The sequence below is a fragment of the Taeniopygia guttata genome, chromosome 4, assembly GCF_048771995.1.
Source record: "Taeniopygia guttata chromosome 4, bTaeGut7.mat, whole genome shotgun sequence".
NCBI lineage: Eukaryota > Metazoa > Chordata > Aves > Passeriformes > Estrildidae > Taeniopygia > Taeniopygia guttata.
In genome coordinates, this window is record NC_133028.1 from 7,004,161 (window position 1) to 7,023,794 (window position 19,634).

At 38.5% G+C, this 19,634-nt stretch overlaps 1 protein-coding gene across 3 annotated transcripts in view; it reads left to right on the plus strand.

Annotated features, from left to right (window-relative positions):
* The window catches only part of UVSSA (UV stimulated scaffold protein A), a 47,421-nt gene that overhangs the window by 23,852 nt on the left and 3,935 nt on the right, over positions 1-19,634 (plus strand). For all 3 annotated transcript variants that reach the window (XM_030270542.4, XM_030270543.4, XM_032747960.3), the window contains 5 exons: positions 5,614-5,791; positions 6,705-6,854; positions 11,470-11,653; positions 12,514-12,625; positions 17,025-17,208. In XM_030270542.4, the coding sequence (XP_030126402.4) occupies positions 5,614-5,791; positions 6,705-6,854; positions 11,470-11,653; positions 12,514-12,625; positions 17,025-17,208 (808 nt within the window). The remainder of the gene's footprint in view (positions 1-5,613; positions 5,792-6,704; positions 6,855-11,469; positions 11,654-12,513; positions 12,626-17,024; positions 17,209-19,634) is intronic.

The following is a 19,634-nucleotide window of genomic DNA, read 5'->3' on the forward strand; positions in this document are numbered from 1 at the left end:
TAAAAATGGAACAATTCTCAGCTCTAGTCCAAAGCACCCACTTTAGTTGGTAGTTCTTGTCTGTGTCTCAGTGCAAGCATTACTTACCCATGCAATAATGCTTTGGGGACCTACAGGGGAGTCCTGTTGCTGTTGTACAAGAGGTGATGGAGGAAACCATCTGACTTGGGACTGTTAGCATGGAAGCAGTCTATTGGTTATCAAGTTTCATCTTTATCCAAAATTCTATTAGGAATGACTGTGCAGTCACAAACCTTTATTTCTATTCTGGTTAATAAGATTATTTCTCTTGTATTTCAGCCTTAAGCTGAATGTTTTTAGGTTGTTGGTAGCTACTTTACAGGTTCACATTGCATCTTAGAGTCTGCTTGAGATTTCTTTCATGTGGGAATCAAACCTACAGTTCTAAAATCCCAAAAGTTACTTCTATCCATTTCTGAAATTCTTCCCTCTTTTCCTCACAGTGTGATGTGCTTTTTCTGGGTTAGATGTCCCCAGACTGCCTTTCCTAATCTGACGATATCTCAGTCATACTTTTCTGTGTGTTAAGTAGCTGCTTTTGAATCCTTGAACAGACACTCATATGCTGGCTGGATGGAAATTAAAAATCATACCTAAGCATTTTCCTTCCTTACTGCAGTGATTTCTCAGTTTGTCTGAATCTAGCTTTTCAGTCAGGTTTGGTTTGTCAGGTCTTCATACCTCGGGAACTTCTGAGGGAATTCTCCCTGCATGTGAAGGATGTGGAGAGCAGTTTTGTGTGGAAAAACAGCTCAGTGAAGACCTCAGCAGAAACAAACTCAAGAGTATGTAAAGCACCATTGTCAGGGGCTGAGTTTGAGACTTAGAATTATACTGTCTAAGCTAAATAAGGCTTTTACCTGACTTCTCTAAGGGGAAAAAGCATATCAGGTTTTACAGTGGGAATGTTAGACAGAATTACTTATTTACCTCTTTGAAATTCAAGTTCCTTTTCCCTAAACTTGGAAAATTTAGTTGTGTTTCTCAGCCTGACAAGTCTAGTATCTAGATTAAGTTTTCTATTAATAATACTATGAATCCTTAAAAAAAAAAACAGATGTAGTTTTTACATGATGTAAGTAGCATGTGTTGATTTATCATAAATGTATTGAAAACAGATATTTAGCATTGAAGTTAAAACCCCCAGTCCAAAACTTCTGTTATCAAATGTGTGTGTGGTCTCCATTTCTCTTAGGATATAAAACTCTAGAAGTATTTAATTATAATTTTGTGAGATTGCCTTGTTATATTACTGTGTTTTGATATACCTGTATATGCACAAACACAAAAAGTCCTATATGGAATCACAGAATCATCATTAAGATTGGAAAAGACCTCTAAAATCATCAAGTCCAACCTTTGACTGAGGATTGCCATGCCCACTAAACCACAAAGTTGCCACATCTACTCATTTTTTGAATACTTCAGGGATGGCAACTCCAGTACTTCCCCAGGGAGCTCTTTCCAATGTTTTACTGCTCTTTTCAGTGAAGAAATATTTCCTGATATCCAACCTGAACCTTCTTTAGCACAGCTTGAACCTACAGAGACCTAGCCACACTGAGGACAATAAATGAGTAGAACTGTTTGTAATTCAGTATTTGGAATGAAGATTAACTTTTCAAATTTACGAAAAAGCATTATTATCCCTTCCAACAAAATGCTTCAGCATCCATGTAGAAGTGTACATAGATACCCTGTATCTATCTGTATCTATCTGTATACATAGAAGTATCTGACTGTAGTACTTCTTCTGATGCATCCTGATCAACTGCTCATGGAAACTTTCCTCATTCTCAGGAGAGGTCCTTCTATGTAAATGAAAATTTCCCATAAAATGTGACAGGTTATGAGATACACTTGATTTCTGCTAAAGTTCTTGGAAATGAATAGTCTCTGCACAAGATGTTGGTTCACTTTCAAGTAGTGTGCCACAGCAGTATCCCTCAGAGGATCTGTGCAATGGCCAGGGGATGCAAAATCATAAGGAAGCTTAAAAGGTCAGAGTGTAAGGTGTAGAAAGGGCTTGATATAAATGCTGTATGTTTGAGTTTTTCTTAGCAATGGTTGTAAGTAGGGTTAATTAATGAGGGGTAACAGTATATCAACATATTCTGTAATTCCAGTAAACCAGACTAAGTGTTTATGTACTGTTCTAGTTATCTTTTTTCTCTAATTTGAATTTCCAGTGGAGGATTCCAAGATTTCACATAAATGAGCATAGCTACGTTCAAAGGCACTGGGAAGCTTTGCAAAGTCCAAAGCCTATTGTGCTTCCTGAGTGAAATACCAGCAGGCATTTTCATTGTGAGCACAGAGTAGGAGGGGAAATACTGCACCTGACTGCTGGATTTTCCTGACAATCTAGGACAGTGTCTGTACTATTATAAATCACATACTTGGCTTGACTAAGATTCAACAAATGGGGAGCAGAAATTATTAATATTTTTTTTCAGGAAAGGTGAGGTCTGTAATACTTGTTTATATTCTATTTCCGTTTTTTCAATTAAACTTCAGTGAATCTGAAGTAGCTTGATTTTGTCTAAATCCACACAGCTGAGGAAACCTGGGCTTGCTTTTTCTCTGAATTTTCACTGAGGGGCTTTTATCTCCCCCTAATCCCACAATTTCTGTCAGGACATAATCTCTTTCTCAAATTTACATTTTAATTACAAGGCCAGCTGAACTAGCTAAAATCAATAATGTCAGCATTCAGCAGCCTAACTTCAGCTGAAACCCCAGCCTCTCTCCTTCCTTCTATAGATTTATCTTGTGAACATGGGCTACTTTATTGCTTCAGGCAATAGGTGCCATTTGGTCAATTTAAACAAAAAGGAGGATTTAAACACTTTTATGATTCTTTCTCGAAGCTGCTATTGGCACAATTTGAACCCAGGTACTGTACTTGTTAAATAAACCACACAGAACAGCAGAATTCTGAAGAGGAATTTTACTTTTAAAACTACTTAATCCCATCTATGTTTTAAAACCAAAACAAAGCAACCCCACCCTGACATTGGACAGTATTCAGCTGGGGCTGTCTGCATGGTCACTCTTGTCTTTATCTTGTTAGCAAAACCTACTTTCATACATAAATACTTCTTAAAAACTCCACAGTGGAGGTGATGTTGCTGATGTCTTAGTGTATCTATTTTTAGCTATTTTTCTGTTAATAGTTTAAAATAAGAAATCAATGAGACAATATTTTGTTCTTGTAACTCTTAAGAATTCCTATATTGATCTTCCAGATGTGATTTTTATCTGTCTAAATGTCACATTGTCCATTTATCTCTCTTGCCTTCCTGTCTGTTGCTGATTGCTTGTCTCTGCTGGTCCCCTCCTCCTCAACAAAATCAGTGTTGTGAACAAGCAATCATGCTTCCTGAAAATATCATAGGAAAAGAAATGGAAAAAATAGGGGTTTCTGAGAATTTTAATACATAGCAAGTATCTTCTCTGAAGATTTGAGGTGTGGTGAGTGACACAAACCTGCTATCTTCTGACTTTTTTTTACTATTTGTAAATAGTACAAGTGCTCTCAAAACATTTGCTTTAAACAATGCTTTTCAGAAAGGGTCCTTTAAAAAAAAAGAAAAAGCAAGCAGTTTAAATGCTAAATACAGTCTGAGCAATTCTGCATTACAGATAGTCTGACATACTCTTCTCAGTTAACCTGCTTCATGCCAAAGGCCCAGTTTGTAACTGCTTCTGTCACTAAAGGAAGTTTACTTCTCCAAATACTAATGATTCCAAAGTCTGGTTACAACAATGTTTTTGATAAACTTTGATAAGAGTACCTGAGAAAGGCATTTTTCCTTTCTGGCATGTGACATGAACTGAGATGGAGCCCTCCCCTGCCCCCTTTCCAGAAACATAAATTCAAAATTCCTGCATTATTATGCACTGAAGTGCTGTTTAAAAGCACATTTTTGTGGAGGCACCATTCTCCCTCTTGAACAGCAAGTCCACAGTGTAATAAGTGTAATGAAATAATTTCTTTTGCTATTTAACCTAGATATCTGCTTAAATCCATCCTGTTATATTTAATTATAATTTCCTTTATTGATGGTCCTTCTGCAGACTGTTTTCTAGTGCAGAGATTGAACCTTTAAATGGTTTGGTGGTTTTTTGGTTTGTTTTTTTTTTTAATAATGTTCTTTAAAGGCTTGTTGACTTTGGAGAATATAGAGTGTTCATGGCTTTTGTTAGTGTGTGGTGTAGGCAGGAGTGAGTAAGGGAGCAGCAGTGCCAGCTGTGCTCAGCAGCAGGATGGACTCTGGGTTTTGGATGAGGATTGTTGCTGTCTCTGGGGAGAGGCTGTCCAGGAATTAGGTTACACAGGTGTCCTCAATGCCCTGAGCTTGGAGCTTTGGAAAACAGGTTTGGATGTTGTTCCCTGCACAAGGACTCGGCTCCTGATGTAGATGCTTGGAAAACGCATTCCCAGGGGTGGACTCGGAGTTACCACCTCAGCATCTTGGCCTGCGGTTCTGGTCAGGCTGTGCCATCTGTGCAGTCACACCCCATGGCTTAAAGGGAATGAGTGATGCAGACCAGTCCAGGTCAGGATGAATCACTGGGAGACCTTATAAGGTGGTGAGATGGGTCACAGCAAATTGTTCTAATTTTGGTTTTTAAAAAATATATTATTCTCTCAAATAAAAATACCTTGTGTACCAAGCCTTCCTGCTGCTGTGGGTCTTAAAATTTCCTCTTCGGATGGCTGGTCACAGATACAACATTAGCTTTTCCTTTTCTGCTTAATATATTTACTAATATATTTAATGTATGATACGTTAAATGAGTGGCATTTAATGAATAGCAAAGTGAGAATGCTTCTGAATGTAGCTTCAGGGCTGGTTAGAACTGGACAAAATATTAAAAGTTACAATCAAGTATCGGCCAAAACATGTTAGAAAAACTTTAGTTACTTTTCATAAGATGGCTCAGATAATTTGCTGAAAATTTTAAGTTTGTGAAACTATGACTTCTTGTTAAGGATGAGGGATGAGAACTTGTGTTTCAAGAAATTATTTTATAAAAAGGCTTTCTGAGGGGACGGATCACGTTGGTGTGAGGGATCATATCTTTCCAATTTTAGCTGTCATTGGCTGAAAAGTTCTTGTAACTATTCCTGGCTAATGGAGTTGTTCCTCCAGCTCAGCAAGTAGAGGCAGGTGCTGTCTGACAGCTCAGCCAATCTAATTGCATCCTTACAGTCCATGCTGAGTCTCTAATCTGGCTGTATAAAGTAATAAATGTTACCCACCGCTGAGCTGCTGGTGCTGATCATCAGTGCCTGGTCCTGCCTTGCAGAGGGCTTGTTCCTCAGGTGTAGCTCAGGCATTTCCTGTCTCTTGGACAGAAGCTCTTCCTTCCTTTGCCAGCACTTAGGTATTTTCTCCTGGCAAACTGTGGCTTAGTATCTGTGAAAGACAAATGCCCTCTAAATAATTCTGTTTCACTCTGGGTGGGATTGATGTCTAATGCAAACTGAAAGCAGGAAGACATAGTCAGCACCCTGAGCTGTTTTGGGTGGAGTGTGAGGGTGGGAGAAGTGAATCACTCGTAAACATCAGGGGTTTTTTGCAGGTCTTGAACCCCAATCACCTCCAAAAGCCCCGGTGGCAAAGGCATCGATGGGAGCAGCTCCACTGAGGTCCCGCCCTCCGCTCAAAGGGAGCGAGGATGAACTCGATCCAACCTGTGCAGCTGCCACCCTGAAACTTCTCAGAGACAAACTACCAAAGTTACCATCTCCTCATGCCAGGTCATCTTTGTTTTAGTTCTTGTACAAACCTCTTGCTCTCGTGTTTATTACTCATGACAGCACACAGAAAAGCATTTGTGAACCAGGCAAGCTGACAAGGCTGACTTGATCTCATTTTGAAGTTACATTTATTGCTTAATGTTTGGGATTTTGTTGGTGATTGCACCAGGATCTTAAGGAATCGTTTACTGCTCAGTTAATATAGATCTTATTTGGTGTAAATGACCTTTATGAAAATACACTGTTCCTTTCTTTGCTGACAACACACCTCACCCCATTTATTTGGGTAAATTTTGTTTGCAGCTGAGCAGAGTGTATCCTAATGTTCAGTTAGCAAGTAGTTTCAACATCTCTTTGTTCCCACTGACTTATGGTGTCAGTGCTGCCTGGAGATGTTATATTGCTTCCAAAGACATATTTGTTATCAATCCTGTTCAAAGTTTGGTGAAACTCCAGCCTTGTCTAGCATTTGGCTGTGATTTGAGGATAAGGCTGGATTCATCTGTTTAGTGGCATGTTCCTGGAAAGACTCTTCTGCATGGCCCAGGAAAGCCCCCAAAACCTAGCAAACTGGAATTAATCTGAGATTTCCAGTACCACATCTGTGGCTCCTGTGGGAGTGCAACATGCATGATCCACTGCTGCCCCCATCAGATCCCTGGGCTTCTGCCCCCACAGTGTGATACCTGTTAGCCAGCACTAGCTGAACTTGCAGTGAGCTGCAGAGTGTGTGGTGTTGTGTCGTATGGTCTTCCTTTAAAAAATAAAAAGAACAACCTTGAAAAGTAGTTGTAATTGTACATGTAAGGTTATATGAGTGTTGGTCTAAAAAAAATCTAATTAAAACAGAAAAAAAGAAAAAGTTGTTGTGGTCATTGGTGCTCTGTATTGACTTCTCATCAATTTTCTCCAGTGAATCTGCAACTTCTGAGACAGCAAACTTGGAAGATCCTGACAGTAAAAGAAGAAAACTAGAAGAAAGAGCAAAAGCTCCCCTCATGCCTTTTGGATTAGATCTTCATTACTGGGGAGAGGATCAGCCAAGTGCTGGGAAGATTCTCAAGTAAGGCTCTTTTTCTTTTAAGATGAATTAAACAAATAAATAGGTTTACTTGTACTCAGAGGTCATGCAGTAAGGTGACTGCTATTTCTTTTGATAATTACTTTTCTTCTTTACCTTGTGTTGTAGGACCCATAAACCTTGAGAAGGTTTATTCTACCTTTAAATGTTATTTGTTTTGAGAAGATGTGATACTAATTAAATATCCTTTGATGCTTCAAAGCACTCTTTTTTTCTGTTCTTTTTATGTTTGCAGTATGGCATCAGTTACTCCAATTTAGGCTGGTACCTCTTTATGCAAAGGGTTCTGCATAAATAAGTAGATAAATATCTAAATAAGTAACAGGCAAGGTAGGGGAAAGGCTGGGGAAATGTTTTTCCTGACTTCACAGAGTGGTAACTGAGGAAACCGATAGGCTTATTCAGTTACACAAGAGAAAGGTGGCAGTTACAGGATTTGGATTTGGATCTTTCACTTTCCATTGCTCTCTGGGAGGTTTTGTGTTTCACCAAGCATTGCTGACTCAGTGAAAGCTTTAGCACTGCTGGGGAGAAAAGGTGGTAGGTACACATCAGAATTTATTTCTAGCAGTCAGTTTTTAAAACCCTTTTCACTATTTTTAAATTAAAGTTGTGTTGCAAAGTCCTCCCTCTATGTATACATTTTGTTTAAGTCCACCAGAATTTTGGTATCAGTGTGTACCATAGCTGTAAAAAGGCAAAAATCACTGACTGGCTGGGTTGTAAATTAAGCTATTATATTCTTAGAAATATTTCTTTAACTTAGCTTGTTTTCTTACCAAAACAAAGAAAAAACCCCCAGCCTGTAATCACAGTGCTGAAACAGTGTTGACAGAAAGGAACAAGAGGAAATCTTTGTCCCTGCACCTGATTTTGTAAAATACTGAATATCTGTTAAATTACTGAAAACTGCTGCAATTTGATGCATAAAAGTGCTTTTACCACAGTCACTCCAGGCTTTGGATTCCATCTCGTGTGGTATAGGCTCTTCAAAGCCTATGAAGAGATTTCCAGCAGGGCTTTAAGAAGCATTTGTCTGTGATAATGCCAAAAAGGTAGTAAGGCCTATTTTACATTGCAAATGAGTTATTCAAGTCATAAGTGAAATCAGAAGCATATTTCACTGCCTGTCTTCCTTGTGCTGTACTGGTTTATTTTTATGCTTCCCAATAAAATAGAGGGCACATTTCTGAACCATATAGTCTATAACTACAGATGTGCCAATCTAACTAAAGATAATTTAAGTAACTCTGCACACACAATACCATTGACCCCAGGCATAAAAATAGACTTATTGAAAATTAAGGTAGTTATCAGTCAACTCCTTTAGCATTTCTATATGCACCCATACTGGCTCTGAAAGATTCTTAGGGGAAAAAAGCAAACTGAAGAATAGACAACACATGTGGGGTGTGTATGGAATTAGAATTTTTAAAATCTGAAGGGGAAAAGTTTCTGTTTCATTTAGCAGTACACTTACTTAATCACAGCATTTACAATAAATTAAGATTTTAACAGTGAGAATGTAGCTACCAGGAAGATTTTCTAATGAAGTTTTGTTGGGCTTTTATTTGGAGGGGCAGAAGGTAGTGTATGCTGCACAGTGTTAAATTGTGTAGAGTCTGCTATGTCAGTTTAACAGACTTATTTTGGATAGCATGAATGTTCCAAACTCATGTACTCTGCTCCTTGAATGAAAGCAGTTTACTCTTAGAAACAGAGTGAAATAGCTGGTGCAGCACTGACTGTGACTAGGATGTTTGAATTAGCCCATTTTTGCACTTGCTTCAGGATCTCTGTAAGCATCTGGCTCTAGAATTTATAGAATTTATAGAATTTATATTTATACAATATTTTTATAAGCTTCCTGTCAGATTAGAAATGAAGATGATACAAGTTCATTGAAACAGTGCAGCAGTTCTTCAAGAGCTTTCTCTTAGATTTCAGTTAACCATTACTTGTCTTTTATTCCTCCTCCTCCTCATTTATTGCTGTGCCATTGCCATTAAAGCCTCTGTTATTTATCTGGATTAGGAGCACTCTAAATGTGAGTGAGGTGCTGATATTTTTAATCTTTTAGTTGATTATCTGTTCCTCTTCTGATCCATCTTACAAACAGGTTTTACTTGTCACATGCATCATTTTTTTCAAACAAGTATCTGCCTGTTTATAATGTTGCTTACTTTACAACAAGAAATCAGAAAACTCTGTGAATTGCCACTGCTTTGTTTTTCTCTCACCTGCTTCTAAGTCGTGTTGGGAGAAAATAAGTTATATGCTTGTAAAAAACAGTAATATGTATTAATATATTTGTAGGAATCAGTCTATTTTAAGTTCAGTTCCCAAATACTCGTCAATGATACATAGGGCAAACCATAATTTAAATCTTCTTGACATTTGTTGGGTACATATTTAGGGGAAGGGAGACAGAGTAATTATTAAATAGAACTATTTCCTAACTAGAAGGGTTGACATGCACAACTGTTAAATGCTTCTTCCTTCTCATGTAACTGTAATTTGATAATTTGAAGGGGAGGGGAGTTCAGACCACCAAAGGACACTAAAATTTTACTAAGAGATTCTGTAAGATTGTCATGCATGTGAAAATCCTGTATGGTGCCTTTTTTAGGAATGCTTTTCCCTCCATGTGGCTGCAAGGTTAGTGACACAGAGCTGCCAGTCAGTTTTGCTTTCAGCATTGCATTAAAACAAGCAAATAAGAAATTGATGTCATTATTTTATTTATTCTCTATTGTATAATCTTGCCACATAATTTCTGAAGTTAAAATACTGTACTGTTCAAACACTGGGCAGAAATGATACTGATTTTTTAGAAAGCCTCTCAGGGCTTTTGGGTTTTTTGCTACTTTTTGCAGAAGTGTGTAATTAAAAATATTTTGTTTAACCAAAAACCGTGGAAATACATTACTGTGTTTATTGTTGAACTAACTTCCACTGGAACTCTTTGGCCTTTATCCCCTAATTTACCAGAAAAAAGTTATTTGTACTTTATGGCAGGTTAGCATTTCTCTGGCACTAGTAAGGTTCATTTGATGGAGAAATTACAGATAAAATCAATCTGTTTCTTTGAACATTTTTCTGATGATGGCAAATCACAGAGATGTTTCAGAGTTTCCTTAATCCCCTTTTAACCTAACCTCTTTACATAGTTTAAATGCTCAACTATTGCATTAAAACCAGCAGCTATGTATGTCATAGGTTGCTATGGTCAGATATTTTCCTCTACTTTTTTTTCCTTTGGTATCTGCTGAAAACTTGATCAAGTAAAATTAATCAAAACTTTTCAGGCCTTCTAAAGTAACTCTTTCAAGTATTGGCTTATGTGTTTTGCCAAATTTTGGCTGGTGTGATGAGTGAAGTCAGTGTTCATGTATATATGGCTCTGCAGTCCACAGAAAGCAAAGCAGGAATGACACCCAGGGATATTAGTGAGTGAGAGGAATTGGATATGGATAGAGAAAATCCTCTCAACTCTGGAACTGATTGGGCTGAAGAACTACGTGGAAGAAAGGAATTGTAAGGTGCCTTTAGGAATTTTATGTCCTTATCAAGACATCTAGGTGTCTCTATCTTGCTTGTCATGAGCAGCAGACATGCAGGCTGCAATTTTTTTCCTTAGTTTAGCTGTATTTTTTTCCTCTTTAATTTCATATTTCCTTAAGTTTGGGATGGGATTATTAACGTCAGATATCTTAAAATCAGATACCTAAGCTTAAGCTGGTCACCCTAATTCCTTTTCATGATTAAGAGAAAGAAACATTTACCATCAGAGGGACAGTCATTGCCTCCTAAGATTAGTATCTAGAATGAGTCAGGTAATTGCTCTCTGGGGTTGCCTGTTTTTCAGTACAGGCTGTTGGCAGCTACGGGTGGCTAAAATGAAATTATATTAATACTGTTGAGAAAATCTATTTGTCTGTCTGTAAATGTAGGTAAAGTCTCTAACTTTAAAATAGATTTTCAATGGATTGGCTTAATTTTCTAGAGGAACATTTGCTAATTTCTCAGATTTATGACACTGTGTAGGAGAATCTGGAAGAAAGAATCTGTGTAAGGCTCAGCTGATTGTTTGCTCTTTCCTGTGGTCTCAGTTTATTGCAAAATCCTCTGGATTCCAGCATTTGCTTCTCTACTGCTGCAGGAGCCCAGCTATCAGGAATGAGATCAGCCACGTTAAGATCAAACTGTTTCCTCCTTGATCTGTCTTCTGTGCTTAATCACAGAAGTATTTTGTTATGAAGAATGTTAAGTACAGAATTACAAAGTTATTCAGTGAATCTGGAAATTGGATAACCGACTCTGGGTGTCAGATCATGAACTAAATCTAAGACTTGTAATAGCTTAGCAGGTTAAACAGGAAATCAATACTAGACAGGCTTTTGTGGTATTTTAAAAATATCTTCATAATACAGGACCCATAAGAAAGGATGGTAGATTCCTAGGGGTTTTTAATTCACTAGTAATTCCCTTCCTTTCACATGTGAGTTTAGCACAGGTTGCTAATAGCATCTCTATCATCTCTATGTGTTTTCTTACAATTTTGTGTATAAATTATTTTCATTTGTTGTTTTTGCAGATTTACCTCTGAGCACCGATTTTGGGCACCCAGTGAAGTAGAGGAAGAGGTGGAAAATAAAGAAATAACAGAAATGTTAAAAACCAGGTATATCACATTTGCTGGCAAGTTTGAGCCAGTGAAACATAAATGTCGAGCACCCATGCCTGATGGAAGACTGTGTGAAAGACAAGATCGGATTAAGGTAGGCACCAAGTTACATCACTTCCAAGATCTGTGCTGTGTGGAGATCTCCTTAAAACATCCATAAAAATTTATTTCACATTGTAACTATAGCTCAAGGGAGTGGAAGAACATTGTGTTGGAGAAGTTCATTGTTAATATGTGCTCTGTAAGGGAAACATCCTTTTGGTAAAGAAGCTGTAAACATTTAAAGAGCTGTCAAATTTTTTTGGCATTCATTGTAGGTTATCTGGATTTTATTTATTACTGTGATGTGTGAGTACCTGGCAGTAGGGCAGAGATCGTTCTCTGCTGAAAAATGTTTCCTCAGAGGCATATTTGATATTAACTGTTTCTAGAAACTTACATGTTTAAGGGGCAAAAAAAATTTAATCACAAATTATGTTTTATGAAAGCTAAACTCTACACAGCCTCAAATTATGGGCACTATTGAGCAGAACTACTTCGCTTAAGTGCTTTGTTCTAGTATCTCTGTTCTTGCTGTGTTGTCTGAGATTGAAGGATCTGAATGCACTTCAGACTTTTAATGGGATTGTTACAGGACAGGGATATAGCATAAACAACAATATATGATGCAGCATTGGTGCCCTGGTTCCAGACTTGACAGGATGTGCTACCTGATCTCTTGAAATTGGGTATTTGTTTCAAAAAGAAACAAATGTTATTTCTTTGAGATTCTGAATATATTAAACACATTATGTTTGTGGGATTCTGGTGCTTTCTAAAGAGGACTGGGAGTCAAGTGCAGTTTTGTTGCTCAATTCTCTTTACAGCTTTAAGCTGTGTTGAATAAAAGGTAGACATTTTCTTTTCGTTCAAAAACTGTGAGATTTTTTTTCTTTCTCCCCTTTCTTTCTCAAGTGCCCTTTCCATGGAAAGATAATTCCTCGGGATGACTCTGGGATTCCTGTAAATGCAGAGGACAGAGCCAGAGAAGAAAAGATGAAGTTTGAGAAGCAAGCAGCCCAGCCAGGTCTGTGTCTGCATAGCATCTTAAAAAAATAAAAATTTTTAAAATCTTAGGCAGAGGTGGGAAATACCTGTTATCTGTTTTCCTCCTAACCACATTCTCCATTTGCATTCCTGTTGATTTTAAATTACAGCTCATTTGCAGTGGTTCTTTCTTATGTGATAAATATGGATACATGTGTAGACAGAATAACATTGCATTTGTGCTTTATTTCCAGTGGATTTTTAATGTTCCAAACACTGCTCAGACAGACAAGTTACAGCCTTTGTCTTAAGGAACATGTTTGTTAAGGATGGTTGGACCTGTTCTCTGGGAAGTGCTTGACAGTAACTGTTCCTGTGGTTCTGCAAGGATGTCTAATCTTGCTGGTCCCTAACAGTTGTGATTTATGCAATATAATGATAATATTATTAGGATCGTTGTGTTACCACCAGTTTTGGGTGGGCATGCTGGATTTTTGTTTTTAAACAATTGGGAATGGGCAACAAAACTATTGGCCTTCTTGCATCCTGGCTGCAGCCTTCAGGTGTGGAGGGGAAAACTCCTTCTTCCCCAAGATAATTTGGGCATTTTTAACTAAGGTGCAGCTCTGGACTGGTAGGTGAGAAGTGCAGGCAGTGAGTACCCAGGGAGGAAGACTTCCCAGGGGAATAAAAGGTTATCTTGCAATAGTACAACTAAACCCTATTAATGGTGGACAGAAGATAACCTGGTGGACTACAACCAGGAAGGTACTGGCAGTTAATGGACTGGAAAGGAAGATGAGAGAGAGGGATTTATCCAGCAAAGACACGGTGTATAATTGGAGGAGACAGCTTTTTTTTTAATGTAGCTTCCTTCAGCAGGTCTTAGTTTTTACTGGTTCGAGCTATTTATTGTAGGTGAGTATACTGCATTTTAATTAAACTTACCCATAGGCCTTAGCATTTTGGTATCCTGTGCCATACTTCCTTGCAGGAGTTCTCTCTTCAGGTTTGACTGACTTGGTGTTTGACAGTTATGCATATTATTAATGAAGCAGCTGAACCTTTAATGAAACCTCTTGAGAGCCTGAGGAACAGTTACCTGTATTCAGAACGGGAATCTGTATTCAGAAAGGTCTGTGTGGAATCAGTGTGCATTTAAACATAGAATTGGCCCACCCAGTGTCCTTTAATACTTGTTTGACCATCTTTGGGTGACAGTGCTTGGTGATCACAGCAGCACACCAGTGCAGCAATTACTGAACACCTTCTGGTATTTGCAGGTGTCAAAGTGCTGCATTTGCAGGTAGTTTCCATCCCTGTCCAAGCAGAGAAAGTGCTCTAAACTGGCATCCAGCCAGCAGCACAGACACTGTTGGACTGTCACAGGGAAACCGGGATAGAGGTGTGGATGTTGTGTTAAAAGGGAAAGTTCCCAGCTTAGTTACGACAAACTCAAACCAGCAAATTAAACTGATAGGTGTTCTTGAAATCTCAAACTAGAAACTAATATTCTGGTATAAAAATCACTTGGACTGAAAAATATTGATTTTTTTTTTCCTGTGAAATTGCCATTGCTTGAGGCTAGACATAGTATTTATTTTTATTACAGTGTCAGCTCAGTGTTGTTAGAGGCTTCTCACCTCTGGTCCACAAGGATGTGTCTGTTAGTCCCAGAGCAGTGCTGGCATTGCTCCTTGTGTTATTGAGTGTGGTTGTTAAGCTGAAATGTCACACAAAGGTCCATCCCATCTGGCTGGGGACATACTGCACAAGCTGTGGCACTTAATTTGGACAAAACCCTCCATGTTTCTAAAGCCATACATATACCAGATGTCACAAAATACTTCTATCCACTTTCTTTTTTGCTCTGCCTTACTGTTTTTATATTTGCTTTAGAGCATTTTCATCAACTTAAAAAAAATTTTCTGCTAGTTTTGAGGCTGGTGGTTTGGAGGGGTGTGTTTGGTTGGTTTTCAGTGGTGTTTGGTTTTGGGATGTTTTTTTATTACAAAGGTCTTGAAGCAAATCAAACCAGTGCTGCTGTGGGAAATACACAACTGGGAACCCACTGGACAGTCAGGAACTGTTTGATTGACAACATCATTAATAATGGCAGTTTGAAAAATCTGGAAAAAAAATTTAAATTTGGGGATCAGTTGTATGGTTAAATTGCACCAAAATTCTTCTTGCATCTCCTTCCTACTGGATGGTAGATTTATTTCTATTTTTGTGTGATTAAAGGGGGAAACGGATAAAAGTCATATGGTTTGTGTTCTAATGACTGTTTGACAACACAGTCATTGTTATTATGGATCATTTATTATCTTAGCATAAAATTTTAAACTCTAGCTAATGTCCACAGAAAGGTGCTTTGGGCTCTTCAGTCCTGGAGCAGTGAATCAGTTGGGATTACACTGACCCACTAATCTGCAGCGTTCATCCTTTTCCCATAGTTCACACACAGGAGCAAATTAAGTGCCTATTTTTTGTGTCAACCCTGAAGAGTATCTGGTTTTTCAGCCCTTAGTGACTTGTTAACAAACAGGTATCAGGACAGGCTGGTGAAGGCAGGCCGCTGGCCACTCAGATGTGAAATAGCATCTCTTTACTAACTACAGTATTGATTCCCGCCTACCCTTGCAAACTGTGTAATTTTCTTTTCCCTGCTGCTAAACTCAGTAACAATGTATGAAGAGCTTTAGGGGCCCATCAATGCTCAAAAAGCCTGCTCTTCCCTGGCATTCTATTGATTTTTCTCAAAAGCTTTTAAATTGCTCCTTCATTTTACTCAAATGCTCATTTCATCTCTACTGGATGCCGGCATTTTTTCGTTGTGTTTAAACAATTGCTCTATTCACGAGGTTCCTAAACTGTGACGCCTTCTTATTACTGGGAGATAAACTGTTTAGACACTTTTCCTTAATCTTGGATTAATCGTTCCTGTATCTGAATTGTGCTGTTCTGTATTCCCTCACTTCAAAAAAAAAAAAAAATCTGTGAGGTCTTATGATCTATCAAGTATATGTGTTCTATTTTCTCCCTTTGTAACTCTCCTGTGCAACTCTTGAACAGCTTGGTTTTCCTCATGCTTTTTGGCATGTTGGATTTTAAGCAGTCCTTGCTTTCATGTATGATGGTAGTTTAGATCTAACCTTTCCTTGGAAAATTGCTCTGCTGTTCCTTAACACTGTGTTCTTAAGTGAGGACATTGCCTCTGACCTTCCTGAAATGTTGTTAGCAGCGTTTGTCACACTCAGTGACTGTCTTGGTGTATAAATGAAGTTGTATAGTCCTTTAGGACTGTTTATTTTTCTATATTTACAAGGTTGTTATGTAAGAGGAGTAGACATTTGGTGTTACAATTTCTGCAGGCAAGAAAGGCTGACTGACATAAGGGAAACTATGACAAATGACTGGCAATTACTGTTGTTAAAATTCAGACTTCTGACATTTCTGCTGAGTGTGGACCATGTTCTTTTTGAAGTAGTACTTTCTACAAATTTTTCCAACCTAAATTCTCAAAGTCTTTACAATGAAATGTAAATTTTCAAAATTTCCCCTTGGCAGATGTCCATCCTCCAGCCACATTTTTACTTTGTGCTACCTTATTTTGATACACAAGACTACACTGAAGGTGAAAAACTTCAGCTTCCTCGAACAGTCCACAGTTTAAATTGTTCATGCTTTTTGCTCTGGTGGCATCTAGGCTCAGAACCCACTTACAGTGGGTTGTGGAGCATTAAGGTTTTGAAAAAATGTAAAACAAGATTTTGTTTAGATAAATTAACCTGTGCCATTGTCAAGAGAAGAAACTTGATTTTGATAATATGAGGCAATGTGGGATACTTAGAAAGTAGTATCTTTTTCAGATGCAAAGTGGGTGTCATGGCAACAGGGTCATGTTGTCCTACTCAAGAATTTTATGTAAATGTCAGATACCAGTTCACATTTTAAAGTAAGTATCATTGATGAAAAAAAATCACAATGTTGCCAGCCCTACTCTGCTAAAAGGTTGATATATTCAAATTTTTTAGGTTTATTTTTAAGCTTATGCAGAATTTATTTCTGCAGATAAGTTCCTCAGCTACATTGTTGGCATTTTCATTTCTAAATAATAATCACTGTGTTTATTCACCTCTCCTACATGGAATAGTTTCCTTGGAACTTTGCTACTGTGGCACTGAAAAACCTTGACTTATGTCTTCCTGCAGAATGGTTTTATCCATAGCAGTTACTAATACATACTAACCCAGACTGGCAGGGCTTCTTCATCCAGATCTGTCATTTGGGGAAAATGCCTTATCCTCCCCTTCCTTTGTGTGTGCAACTTGTGTGGCTCTGCTCTCACCCATTGGTGACAAGAACCTCTTCCTTAGGGGACTGCAAATCCTCCCTGGGCTTGGAGTTTCAAAGTTCATGTTTTGTATTGTGAACAGAGTGGCGAGATCCAGAATTCATGAGAGAAGTTGAAGCTGCTACAGGATTGGATCTTGGTTCCTCTAAAAGTAATGGAAAAGGACAGAAAAAGAAAGGGAAGAAGCAAAAATATCCAAATCTGACAGACCTGAAGCAACAGGCTAACACGTCTCGTTCCCGGCTTGAGAAGAAAGTCTTCAATAAGTAAGATACTTCCATTCTCTAATGCCTGTTAATTACTGTTTCTGTTTGATTCAACAGTACACTAACATGCACTTAATAAACAGCTTCTTTGGCTAACTGCAAGCAAGAATATTTTCCATATGTCTGGAGGGTAAAAAATAGCAGGTACTGACAACCAAGGTTATTTCTTTGAGAGTGATTTTTGACTAATTTGCAAAATTTCCCTTTGAAAAACTTTTTTCATCCTGTCTCAGTTTTTTTAAAACTTAAATTGCTGGATTGGCTTCTCTGGATGATCATTTATTAGTCAGGCACAGCATCTCAGGTGGCTGTGGGAACCTGCCAGCCACTCCCAAATGTGCTTTAAAACATACAGTAGCTCCATCTGTCCACTATTAACACCATTTTTGATGTCTGTTCTTGCTTAGATGTGGCTACAATATACATTTGCCTAAGCATGCTCGAGTCTTTATCAAATGGGAAGCAGCTGCAGCTATTTAGAGAGTTTCACATGTCAAAAATTAAATAGTCAAAGGAAAGTAAAGTTGCCAAATCAAAAAAGAAAAATTATTATTGTAAAATCATTAATGGTGGGTTATTCTCCAAGCATACTGGATGAGTTGAACAGCATCCAAGACAAAATATTTGTTAAAACTCAATTTTCCCTTCTCTGATGTACTGGTTATAATAACAAAGCCAAACCCACATTATTTTTGGTTATGGAAATTACACATTTTATGTCAATTTCTCATGTCACCTAGTCTTAGTTAGAAGTTAGAAACATACAGTTCTAGTGATCAGAATTTCATATCATGGTTTACTGTGGTTTGTGCTAATGATTTTGAGTGTGTGCTAGTGCCAGGCATAGGGAATCAAACCTGTCAAGTTTTTAATAGGTTTCATGCTTTGCAGCACTAAACAAGATGATAACCTTGGCTCCTTATAACAACCCCAAATTACTTGAAATGTATAGGTGATAAACCCAGGCTCTAGTCTGCCAATAAAGCTAAGTGAAATTGCACACAGATCATCAAAGTGGGATCTCATTTCATTTACAGTATCACACAATCCACTGGTGCTAATGTAAAACCTACATGACATGAAAGTGGCAAGGCCACTCTGCACTGCTAAAGGCTCACTTTTCTCCTACCAATTAGGTAATATTTGAAGTGCAAAACCATGACAACATTTTCCTTACTCTGGTAACTTTATTGGCAGAATTTTGTTAAAAGTATACCTCTTCCAGGGTGTTTTTTCAGAATGTTGGTTTTCATTGCAGTTGCTGCTGAGAAAATCTTTAATCCCACCATTTAGAGTGTTATTAAGAAGAAACCTCTTTCAGATGTTTCAAAATGGCTTTGGAAATGAAGCCATTACAGAGAACAGTTACCAAACCAGAAGTCAGGTTGTTTATTGGAGATAAGCCTGGAAGGAGAGCTGGAATAGTGTGTAAGGGCTGATCCTGAAAGAGGCTGAGGAACACTGCCCAGGTGCATGTCTTATCTTCATTTTCCTGCACTGCGGGGAACATCCTCAGAAGTGATAAATGCAGACTGTGACAATGTAGAGTCTTAACAGCATGGGCCTTGAAACCGTCTGTTTGTGTGATGGAACTTGCCAAACTTGTAGAAATCAAAGGGGACATCAGTCAGTGCCCTGCTTTTGAATGGGACACAGTCCCTCAAACCAAGCCTGTAGCTGCTCTCCCTGCCACATCAGAGCAGCCAAATGCTTACCTGGAGATGTGTCAGGTGATAACACCCTTCATAGGCGGGGTGACAGCTGAGAACACCTGCAAACACGAGCCTCAGATAGCTGAGCTTTTGTTCCAGAGGTATTTAAAGGCATGGAACCAGTAAAAGTAACCAGTAAAACCAGTAAAGTAACCAGTAAAAATTGGAACTTCAGAATCCAGTGAGGAGCAAAATTCCTGAGGTGAAGTGCCCTCAGCTCTGCACAGCAGCTGCTCTAAGTTTCTGAGAGGGCAGATGTTCACCATAGAACATTTTCCTGACTGCTTCTGCTGCTTCTTATTCTTTTGGATTTGTGAACCCATTCCTCTGCCTTACCAGCGGGAGGATGTAGGGGCTTGCTCTCTCTCTGCCTTTTATGACAATCTCCTACTCCTGTTCATCATTTTCCTTACCTTTAAAATCTTGGCTGTATGATCTTCTCACAAAAGTTTGTGGTGGGGAAAAAAGTGCAGGTGTCTGAATTACCCAGCTCAGAAGTATTGCAGCCCCTCCCTGGGAAATCTCTTGAGCACATCTTCACTGGGAGGAAGCAATGGCAGCAAATGGAGCAGCAACAGGGAGACAGACAGGCCCTCACTGGATTTGGGAGCACTAGAAAGCTTAGCAGCTCTGAAGTTCATTCCCTCACTTCCTTTTTGAACCTGAAGGATGTTCCAGAGCCTTCTCCAAGCAGAGCAGGAGATGCAGGGGGCT